Consider the following 12453-nt stretch of genomic DNA (forward strand, 5'->3'; position numbering starts at 1 on the left):
GTGTGTGTGTGTGTGTGTGTGTGTGTGTGTATGTGTATGTGTGAAACCGGAGCTGGTGTTTTGGACTCCTGTGGATGAAGGACGTTTCCTCGCAGTCTGAATATTCTGGCCTGAATCAAAGTTCATGGTGTTGTTTCTCTAATTTGAGCCTTATTTTCAGCTCTGGCAGGAATCAACAATCTGGTGTTGCATTATGAAACAGACTGGAGGTCTGATGACAATATCTGCATATATTTATTTGAGTTTGTTTAGAACGAGATCATGTCTTTTTAATGATTTATATTTGTATGTTTGAGATTTATCTATGCAGGGATCTTACTGATTAAATTACTGCGTGTCCTGCGTGTTAGGAGTAACTACGGCTGCTGTACACAGGTGATATTTATTGAAGGATTGAATAGGAATATTTATTTCATATGAAGTTTTATTTTCTACATGACTTAGTTTCATCGCTGATAGAGACTACGCTGCAATTATTTCACTCTGAATACAAATAAAGGTTGTACGTGCCACTGTCCGCTGAGTGGGTGTGTGAGTTTGCCTGAGTGTTGCACGTAACTGTTTTAGACGCAGGATGTCAGCTAATGCCACAGTCAGCTGAATCATGTGTTTCAGGACGTCAATAGTCACCCGTCTGAAAAAAAGGAAAACCAGTGTGTGGAATGTTGACAAAAACAGCTGAGAGAAAGACATGTGCTTCACTTAAAGCAATAGTTCACCCAAAAAATGAACTATAATACTCACCCTCAGATCATCCGAGATTAGGATGAGTTTGTTTCTTCATCAGATTTGGAGAAATGTAGCATTGCATCAGTGTCTCAGCAATGGAGACACGGATGTAATTAAAATGCATTATAATATTTGCAGATTCCTGGTCACATCTCAAGTCGGTTGTTTGTCGGTGTAACAATGAATAGATATAAAAACACTGGTTAGTTATTCATGAGATCATACTATGCATCATAAAGTGCATTACGAAGCATAATGCATTAAAAATACTTTTTATAATGCAATATACAACAAAAGGGCACACATTGTATTTGAATAGCACAAATATATTGATCAAAACTATAGTACTTTGTCAGAAAATCTGATCACATGAAGTTTAATCAGTGAAGCATGTCTACAGTATAAAGACTTGTATTGACAAGACGAGCTGTGGCATCTCTGAAAATATGAATACAGTAATACTGTGGTAGGCTATTTCTCCTCTTCCCGATTCCCAGAGAATGCATGAATTGATCAAATGCATACATTACCGTTAATGCAACGAAAGTCGTTTTAGATAAAAGCATCTGTTAAATGCATAAAATATGTAAACATCCCAAAAAAAAAAAAAAATACAAACACTTGTTTCTTGAAAAAATTAATAAAGCATCTGTTAAATGCATAAAATATGTAAACATCCCAAAAAAAAAAAAAAATACAAACACTTGTTTCTTGAAAAAGATAATTTATTTTCTGCATTTCGTTCAAGTACAAAAAAAAAACTCAGAACACATTTCATTTGAATATCAAATAAATAAGATGCATGGCTATGCATATGATTGTTTAAAAAAAAAAAAAAAAAAAAAAAAAAATTAAGAGCACCTCTTCCACTTGATCTAAGAGAACAATAACTGCATCCAGACACATTGTTACACATCTTTGAACAAACCGGCACTTGAGTAACAGCAACGTCAAGTTTTCTACATGGAAAATAGTTGCCACATCTGGTTTCCATGAACCTGAGGTAAACGTTTCAACAGCAGCCCAAAAACTCCTGCTTCACTAGAACGTCAGCAAAAGTGCAACATAATAAACACCTTATTGTATTAAAGTCTTTTTTCATATACCCTACATCTGCATTACAAATGCCCTGCGAGTTGGTAACTTTCTGCTTTAAACAGTCATACAACACTTCAGGCCTCTTGTGAGACCAGCTTCATTTTAAAACCTGGTCAAATCCATGACATGGACATTCAGTCAGTCGGGCTCAGCATTCTTCAATCAAAAGCTCTTCAGAGCTGTACAGTTTTCTTTTAATAACTCTAAATCCAGTGCTCAGTTTAAGTGCATGTCTAACAACCGGAGACGAAGACGATCTGCTGGCGAAAAGCCCCTGGAGTTTCGGCCAAAAGCCCCTGGAGTCGAGCCTCAGCACGAGTGTGAGCTGGAAGGTGGGCACTAGGTATGGGTCGACTGCGATCTGTCCCACGGCTTCGCAGCTTCCATCCTGCTCCACGCAAAGGTCAACGAGGGCACCACGAAGGCCACAGGGCTCGCTGACCGACAGGTGCACCAGCTCCTGGCCGATGTGCTCCAGGAGCGTCTCGGGAATGAGGAGTTTGGAGCAGTGCAAGACGCCGTCTTTGGCATCGGTCAGGTTAAGTGCGATGAGCTGCACCACTTCTTTGCACAACGCCTCTTCGGTGGGGTCGAAAAACAAGTCGGATTCGGACAGATCGGCTAGGGATATGGAACCTGTGGGAGACGAATGCAAGCATGCATTAGACTCAAGACCTTGCATGATTAAGGTGCATTATTAACTTATGCATGGTAACTCATGCTTGTTTACCTGCATCTGATGCATCGTCTGTGCTGCTGTGATTGTCTGCATCGGAGTCCAGGCTTTGGCTGCTGTGCAGTTTCTGCATCAGGTTGCTCCAGGACAAGCGTTTGGATGGAGCATCAGATGTCGGTGTGGATGGGAGACCTGAGTCTTCAGATGAAAAGCTGGAAATCAGCTGCTCCTGCATTGTTCTGTTTTAAAGTGACTGTAAAATAGAAGATCGGTTTTTATTATTCATGCACGAGACACAAACGCAGCTGATGCACTGCAACATTTTTGTAAGGCGTTTAAATCAAGATGCATTTACTAGCAAAATGACTTATGATATAAAGTCTTGAATGCATTCTGAAAAATGTATTATGCTTTTGTATTGAAAAATGTGTCTGCATGCTTAAAACAAAGACAAAAATCTGCGATCATGGTCAGAAAAATTGCTTTCCCATTGAATTAAGTTTGTTTTTCTGACCCCATAGACAGATTTGCATAGTTTTAAGCATAACCTCACTAAATGTTGATTTTTTTTCCCTGAAAGCAATATCTAAAGTAATGTTGCTGCATGTTAATGCATCGTGATGTAAAGATGTTTAGATATTTGTTCTGCAAAACAAGAAAATAATTTCTGCAGAGTAAACAAACAAACAAAGAACAAAGCATTCTGTCATTTTGACTCAAAAAGACACATGCATCCGGTTATCGGACTGATTTTGCAGTGCTGATGTCAAGAATATTTGATAAAAAATACAGCATACTTTTGTCTTGCATTGTACTTCAAGGTTTGAATTAACAACAATGAAGAAAATAAAAACAGCCATAAAATAAGACACTTACCGATATTTTGCAAGGTAGATCTTCAGATGTGATTTTCCCGCAGATGAAATAGTCCGTAACAAAGACCAGAAACCAACAAAGCCGTGTGAGAAGCGGAATAAGTGCAGCAGCTGTTAGTTAGTGTCCGCAGTGAGTTCTGCAAAACGCTGACGCAACCCGTTCAGCGCCTGCCTATATAGCCGCTGGCGCTGGCCACGCCTCCTTCGAGTTTCCAGCCAATCGGCGTTTATGTCACGTCTTTCGCGTCCCAAGTTCGCCTGGTAACAAGCAGCAGCGCTCCTCAATGAGTCTCCGCTATTGTCTGCGGTGGTGGAGGGAGGTGCATTTGTCACATCACCTTTTGTCTTCGACTCAGGACATGCAGTGGCGAATCTCACGTCTGCGCAATTGTTTGTGGTTTGATTGGACGATTAAGTTATTTGCATCTCGAATCGAAACAGAGTTGTGAAATACTGACTCTATAGATGCGTTTTCATCGAGTACGTGCATGAAGAGCCACACAATGACTGATGATTTCAACTAAATAAACACACTGAGCCTTATGCAGTTTAATGCCGCTGATCCAGTCATTTAATATGGGATGTTGGCATGAGATACTTTTGGAAAGCGGACATATACTTCATCGTAAACAACTTTAGCTGTTCTTGTATTGTTGTTATTCATGTAAAGTTTATGAACTCGCTTTTGTACTTTTAAAAATGTTTTTGCCAAACTAATTAAAATGGTGAAAAACAGAATGGAAACATCTAAATTAAGAACTGAATACACTTATACCAACAAAACTAAGTTTTATGGGTTAAATACAATAGAAATAGTTAACAATAGGGCAAGACCTAAAACATAGACTTTTCCTTACATTTTAATCTAAAATATTGATTTAATAACACACTTGAACAATCTAAACCAAACTAAAAGCACCAAAAGTTCACTTTAACAGTGTCAGCGTTTCACATTTTTACTTACATGATGGTGGAAAACTTTACTAAATGGTGCTAGTTACACTAAAAGACAAAATGGTAACCTAAAAAATGGAAACAGCTGGTTTTATTCAAATAAAAAATAATGTAATGTCTCAGAATCAACCTACATACATTTTACCAAGAAAACTATATGTTATGGGTTAAACGTAGTTGCAGGTTAACACTTTTTACAGTGTAAAAGATGTAAATATACACTTTCCTTTATATTTTAATCCCAAATAATAATAAAAAGTCTATGGATGCATTAACCCTGTTTTCACATTTTAACCAAACTAAAGGGGTAAAGGGAAATTTGTTGGGAGTTTTTACATGAAACCCCTGAAACTAACCGAGTTAACACACTTTGGTACGTTAGAAAGATCCAACAAAGTTAAAAACTAGTCTTCACTGGAAAGAGTTCATAATAAAGCCAGATTTCATTTGATTAAGGCTTTCTGTCTTTCAGCTAAATTGGCTGCATTTGTCCAGTAAAGTGTGAAGCGCTGCAGTCGGGGGAGGTTAAGGAAGGGTTAAAAGTTTCCTAGTTTAGAATGAAGGACTGTTGCTGGTCATCAGAGACCGTCCCACACGGACAGGCACATTCCAGTCTTCTGTTTGCTAGTCAAGGGTGTGTTTTCTCTCAAATCCTGCTGCAACTTATGCATATAATGCATTTGAATCCGTTCAGCCGCATGAATACACAAACAATAATGGGCCTCAGAAGAGTTTTTCTGTGTTAAATCAATGCACTCATTTATGCAGTGCTTTTAGAAAGGCCTGCTGTTTGTTCACACCTCAGCAAAACTTGGCTTGAGGACAACTGCTGAAGATCTGACCTCTGCCAAATGTGCCTTAGAGACGCTTAGTGAATGGAAAACCACCTCAGTCCTGAGGAAGAGTGCAGTTTTAGCATGTATTATCTAATTTTTCTGAGCATTAAATTACAGTCACTCAGTAAATACATGATTTATACATGATTTATTATTTATTTACCTTTATTTAGCCAGGCAAGCAACTCAGATTCTTATTTACAACAACAACAACCTGGCAAGATTATTTACCCTAAATGAAAAACATAACTCCTGGGAATAAGAATTTTTGTTTTAGTCTGAGAGAGAGCTGGTTTACATGGAAGCTTGCTCTGACATAGAATAGAAAAAAAAAGTTCTGACTATATCTCACAATTCTGACGTTATATCTCACAATACTGACTTTATATCACACAATTCTGACTTTACATCTCACAGTTCTTACTTTACGTCTCAGTTCTGACTTCATATCGCACAATTCTGACTTTATATTGCACAATTCCGACTTTACGTCTCACAGTTCTGACTTTACGTCTCAGTTCTGACTTTATATTGCACAATTCTGACTTTATGTCGCACAATTCCGACTTTGTCTCACAGTTCTGACTTTACGTCTCAGTTCTGACTTTACGTCTCAGTTCTGACTTCATATCGCACAATTCTGACTTTATATCGCACAATTCCGACTTTACGTCTCACAGTTCTGACTTTACGTCTCACAATTCTGACTTTATATCGCACAGTTCTGACTTTACGTCTCAGTTCTGACTTTATATCGCACAATACTGACTTTATATCGCACAATTCCGACTTTACGTCTCACAGTTCTGACTTTACGTCGCACAATTCTGACTTTATATCGCACAATTCCGACTTTACGTCTCACAGTTCTGACTTTATATCGCACAGTTCTAACTTTACGTCTCACAATTCAGACTTTATATCGCACAATTCCGACTTTACGTCTCACAGTTCTGACTTTATATCGCACAGTTCTGACTTTACGTCTCAGTTCTGACTTTATATCGCACAATACTGACTTTATATCGCACAATTCCGACTTTACGTCTCACAGTTCTGACTTTATATCGCACAGTTCTGACTTTACGTCTCAGTTCTGACTTTATATCGCACAATACTGACTTTATATCGCACAATTCCGACTTTACGTCTCACAGTTCTGACTTTATATCGCACAATTCTGACTTTATATCGCACAATTGTAACTTTATGTCACACAATTCTGACTTTATATCACACAATTCTGACTTTATATCACACAATTCTGACTTTACGTCTCACAATTCTGACTTTACGTCTCACAATTCTGACTTTATATCGCACAGTTCTGACTTTACGTCTCAGTTCTGACTTTATATTGCACAATTCCGACTTTACGTCTCACAGTTCTGACCTTATATCGCACAGTTCTGACTTTACGTCTCAGTTCTGACTTTATATCGCACAGTTCTGACTTTACGTCTCACAATTCAGACTTTATATCGCACAATTCTGACTTTATATCGCACAATTCTGACTTTATATCGCACAATTCTGACTTTATATCACACAATTCTGACTTTACGTCTCACAATTCTGACGTTCTGACTTCATATTGCACAAATCTGACTTTATATCGCACAATTCCGACTTTATATCGCACAATTCTGACTTTACGTCTCACAGTTATGACTTTATAACGCACAATTGTAACTTTATATCGCACAATTCTGACTTTATATCGCACAATTCTGACTTTATATCGCACAATTCTGACTTTATATCGCACAATTCTGACTTTATATCGCACAATTCTGACTTTATATCGCACAATTCTGACTTTATATCGCACAATTCTGACTTTATATCGCACAATTCTGACTTTATATCGCACAATTCTGACTTTATATCGCACAATTCTGACTTTATATCACACAATTCTGACTTTACGTCTCACAATTCTGACTTTATATCTCACAATTCTGACTTTACGTCTCGCGATTCTGACTTTATATCGCACAATTCTGACTTTATATCGCACAATTCTGACTTTATATCTCACAATTCTGACTTTATATCTTGCAATTCTGACTTTACTTCTCGCGATTCTGACTTTATATCACACAATTCTGACTTTGTATCTTACAATTCTGGCTTTATATCGCACAATTCTGACTTTATATCACACAATTCTGACTTTACGTCTCACAGTTCTGACTTCATATTGCACAATTGTAACTTTATATCGCACAATTCTGACTTTACGTCACACAGTTTTTATATCTCACAATTCTGACTTTATATCTTGCAATTCTGACTTTGAGTCTCGCTGTTGTGAGAAAAAAGGTCAGAATTGTAAGACATGAAGTTGCAGTTTTTTTTTTTTATCCTCTGACAGAAACAGGCTTCCATAGGTTTATATATTTCCATGTAGCACACACACAAATAGTGTCACAATTAGTTTTTGTTAGTTTTGTTATTGCTCATGCCTCATATGCAGGATTATAGAGATGTACTCATAAATGTGGTTACTTTGGGAAAAAGCTAAAGTAAAAATTCTTCTCAGTATTTATCTATAACTAGGTTGCAAGTTTAATCCTAAAAGAGGGTGAACTGGAGGGTGACTAAAATTACAACACCAGGTTGCTTTGGATCAAAAACATGTTGAGTAAAACTCATTTACAGTTGTATAATGATCTTTACAACTTCTACGAAATGCTGCAATAATGGCTGGAAGGTTTCCAGGGTTAAAACCTAATGCTGTTTGTCCATTTGAATGAAAGCCTTTGACCACTTTAACTGTGTTTAATAATAAACCGTTTCTTCAGGACAAAGAATTAAGCAACCAAAGCAAATAAAGTTTTGAAATCTCAAGAAATCTATTACGTGAAACTCTCTCCTGGAGATTGAGTGAAGATTCACTAGTTGGGCTTTTATTTAAGTTCATGCACATAATACACAAATATAATGCAATTGGAGGTTTGTTGGAGGGAAGCCAAACTTCACAGATGCACTTCAGCAGAGGAGCACAAACAGTTCCCTCCGAATGTAGGAGGAACCACAGACAAAAACAAAGACACGTGTTCCCCGTCCAGGAACAAAACATACCATCCCAGTTCATTTACATTTCACACTATCATAAATCATATATCATATATTTTATGGCCATAAAGCAAGTTACCCAACTGTTGCCATGCATGAAAACAACAACAGAACTGCTGATGTACGTCTGAAAACATGAAAGAGCAATGTTTGTGCAATATGCAAATCTGAATATATGCATAAGAAACTGTGAAAAATATGTTCAGCTCATGTTTCACACCAAAAATAAAAAAATTATATTTTGCATAATAAAGCAGTATATTCAAAGGACCATAAATATTTTCTTTTAAACCCCAATTCTCATACTATAATACAAAAAATATGTATTTTTTTTTATTGTAATACAATAATGATATATAATTTAAACTGTACTTATATTAAATGCTAAATTATATTAAATGATGTGTATGTATGTGTGTGTATATATATATATATATATATATATATAGTGTTAATATTAAATACTAAATTACTGTTGTACTGCATTTATTTTATGATTAAAAAACCATTGTATTACAGTAACAGTAATGAAAAGATGGCTAATTTTTATGAAAAATTACATTAAATGTTAAAATGAATGAAAACATTTAAAATTAATTTTCATGAAAAATGTATGTTTCATTGTTAAACATCTTAGTGGCCATGCATTTTCCTCATGCAAAATAATATTTATTCTTTCTTTCTTTTTTTTCTGTGTAATGTATTTTTCATGAGCTCCACTCTTGTGTGTTTCCGGCATTAGGACCCAGCGGTCTATGCTATAGAGTTAGAAACGCCCTTTTGTTTAATACAGAAGTAGACAATCAACATCTCAGCGAGAACAGAACAGAACGTTCAGTACTTTCATTCAGAAACATCTCTGCGGCCTGCTTCGATAAAGGCTGATAAACATCTGCTGACGTTCAAGGCTCATCAAGCATCTAAAGGAACTCAAAGCAACGTTTACACAAGGCTCACATTGCATTGCTTTCTCTTTCAACCCCCAAAGTTTTAACATGAACTTTAACTTTTATTCTTATTATTTCCACATTAAAGCAGTAAGCTCCTTTTAGGTGATAATGGTGCCACACGACTCCTATACCCTCAGCCATTGTTTGAGCCAAACAGAGTTTATACACATGCTCAGTTGACTAAATAATAACTAGAGAAAAAACTAATGAAAACGGACTGACTGAAGTCACTGAAAAACATTTTTGTACAGGTAAAAATTTAAATATGACACACTTTTGCTCTATGCCTCACGCTTTGAATAACAAAATGCATTGACAAACACATGGTTTGAACTTTTTGGAAGATTTTAACATGACAGATGATTAGATGAATAATTGAAAAATTAGACACCAGCAGAAACTGAAAGTTGTTTCAGAAGCAGAGCAAGTTATTTAATTTTTTCCTATTTTTTAATAACTGTTGAAATGTTCTCAAAAAGACCAGGACTATTCATGCTTTAAAAAAAAAAGAAAGAAAATTAAACAAATAAATAAATAAATATCGGCCTTTTAGATTTATTATTTGTATTTGAATAGAATATAATATTTCCATATATTTGGAATACACAGTTTTAACAAAAACTAATAAACATAATGTGATGCATAATGGCAAAAGTATTTTTCTTTACTGTAATAAAAAAAACGATGATTTATTAAATAATGATATTAAATAATGATTTATTTAAATTGTATTGATATTAAATACTACATTTTATATATATGAAGTATTCTAATTTGTTGAGATAGTGAATTGGTGGGTTTTTGTTAAATGTCAGCCAAAATCATCACAATTAAAAGAACCAAAGACTTAAACTACTTCAGTCTGTGTGCATTGAATTGATTTAATACACAAGTTTCACAATTTGAGTTGAATTACTGAAATAAATGAACTTTTCCACGACATTCTGATTGAGATGCACCTGTATATATACACACACACACACATTTATAAATTAATTAAAAATATATGTAATTCATTCATAATAAATTCATATAAATGTTACAATTTTCTCTCTTTTTATTAAATACTAAATTATATAAAATAACTTTTAATATATCTATATATACACACACACACACATCAGCTTTTGTTGTACTGCCTTATTTATACTTTTTAACTGAATAAATCGAATTCTTTTTGTAACAAACAGATTTATGCTGATTCTGAACAATTTGAATAAATGTATTTTGATAAATATATTTAGATTTAGTTTTTTTTAATAGATGCAAATAGTTATTAATGAACTACGCCATGATTTTTTGAATGGAGAATCTGACCCGTTTCATTCACGCAGGACCGACAAATCATGCATCACATTTATTAGTTATTAGTTTCTTTATGTTAAAACTGTATAATCCAATATGCAATTAGATGCCATTCAAATACATAAATCTTAATTTTTGAGCACATTGAGAAAGTAAATAAAATTGATGATTTCATCAAAATCTTTAAACTTTATGTAAAGATTTTAATGCACCCTTTGATCGTCATTTAAATTATGAATTGTGCTTAAAAAGGCTTTTATTGTACATGTATTCAGAGTTCATACATGTAAAAATCAACACTGTGAAAACATGGGGTTAAAGTATTCCTAAGGCTTAATCCAAAAACACAACGCACATTTACACACATGATCACAAAACATAATGTTGGTGATTATAAACCAGTGCAAAACATCATACACCTACAGTGCATGTAACATTCATAAGAACTCATTTCAGCTCATTCAAGATGAGGAAAAACAGGATTATGAATATGTTTACAGGCACAGAAACGGATCGGTCTGTTCTGAATGCAGTCATGAGGTCGTGAATCCCAGGAGCTGCTCGATGGGTTTATATTTCCACTCGTCCGCCTCCAACTGCTCCACCAGTCCGGCCAGACGCTCCATCCGTGACACCTGCTGATCTGAGATCAGAGACCATCCAGATCAACCATCGGTGAAGCTCAAATTCTCATACAAACTCTAATGTGCACAGAAATCAACATCAGCTGAAAACGTGCTCACGCTCAGTTCATCCAAGTTTAGGATGAGTTTGTTTCTTCATCAGATTTGGAGAAATGTAGCATTGCATCAGTGTCTCAGCAATGGATGCTCTGCAGTGAATGGGTGCCGTCAGAATGAGAGTCCAAACAGCTGATACAATAATCCACAAGTAATCCACAGCACTCCAGTCCATCAGTTAACATCTGGAGAAGACAAAAGCTGAAACAAATCCAGCATTAAGACATTTTTAACTAAAATACAGACGAGGACGAAGATGCTGCCATACGCAACCTACAGATCTCACAAAAACTACATTACAAACACCAGAACATGCCAGAAAACACAGTTCAGCTGAGGCACAGAGAGAGGTCGTGAAATAAAGACTATTACAGATTGATCAATTAAATCTGTAAAAATCTAATTGATCAGAAAAATCTAATTAGTGGCATGAACCATATATTCTGTACACAGCCATCATTTGAGAGTATTATGCACAAAGTGATCAGCTGAAAACCTGGTTTTTGTTCTGTTGACTAAAAAGCTACAAATATTTATAAATATGTGTTTACAAACATTTTTGCATTTGGTGAAAAATGTAAACAACACTTTTGCGCTTTGCAAAAGCTTCACGCTTTGAATAAAAAGCTTTATATAACAGCCTATAGAAAAACACAACACACACAGAACAATCACAACATTTCTTTATATTAATTCTGGTTAACTTTGACATTTTAATCAAAAACACAACAAACAATGGTATTGATAATTTGCGCTCATGAAAGCAACACAAGTAACAAAGGAAAATCATGAGTTATTAACACCATTTCACACTTCATTAGCGTTTCATGAGCTATATATATATGTAAGAATGAATCAAAATAAAGTGAAATGTGTAATATTTGTAGTTAACCTGCGACACCCGAAGCGCCGCTTCTGCTTCCTCAGTGCGTTTGTTTACGTCAGTTTGACGCTGATCGGACGTCACAGCGCCACCTGACGTCGCGGCGTAAAGAGGCCCATTTATTTATTTTTATTTGATCGTTTAATTTACTAAGTTATTGGACATTATTAATGTATATAATGTTATGATTTTTCAAATTTTAATAAAAAATATGTACTAAATACGAAATAGTAAATGCTAATGGAGACGTATCTTGACAATTAAAAGTTAAAAGTGCAATATCATTCACTTTTCTATTATTTAAATGCTTATTATATATTTAAATA

At 35.2% G+C, this 12453-nt stretch overlaps 1 protein-coding gene across 1 annotated transcript; it reads right to left on the minus strand.

Moving 5' to 3' along the window:
* Positions 1-1829: 1829 nt before the first annotated feature.
* On the minus strand, positions 1830-3543 carry LOC107688058 (DNA damage-inducible transcript 4 protein-like). Its single transcript, XM_016485599.1, has 3 exons — positions 3380-3543; positions 2558-2756; positions 1830-2463 (listed from the first exon to the last, which is right to left on the minus strand). Exons 2-3 carry the CDS (start codon positions 2736-2738, stop codon positions 1976-1978), a joined length of 669 nt encoding a protein of 222 aa, XP_016341085.1. The 5' UTR covers positions 2739-2756; positions 3380-3543; the 3' UTR covers positions 1830-1975.
* Positions 3544-12453: the final 8910 nt, after the last annotated feature.

Source organism: Sinocyclocheilus anshuiensis, unplaced genomic scaffold, assembly GCF_001515605.1.
Source record: "Sinocyclocheilus anshuiensis isolate Anshui unplaced genomic scaffold, SAMN03320099.WGS_v1.1 scaffold241, whole genome shotgun sequence".
NCBI classification, from domain to species: Eukaryota; Metazoa; Chordata; class Actinopteri; order Cypriniformes; family Cyprinidae; genus Sinocyclocheilus; species Sinocyclocheilus anshuiensis.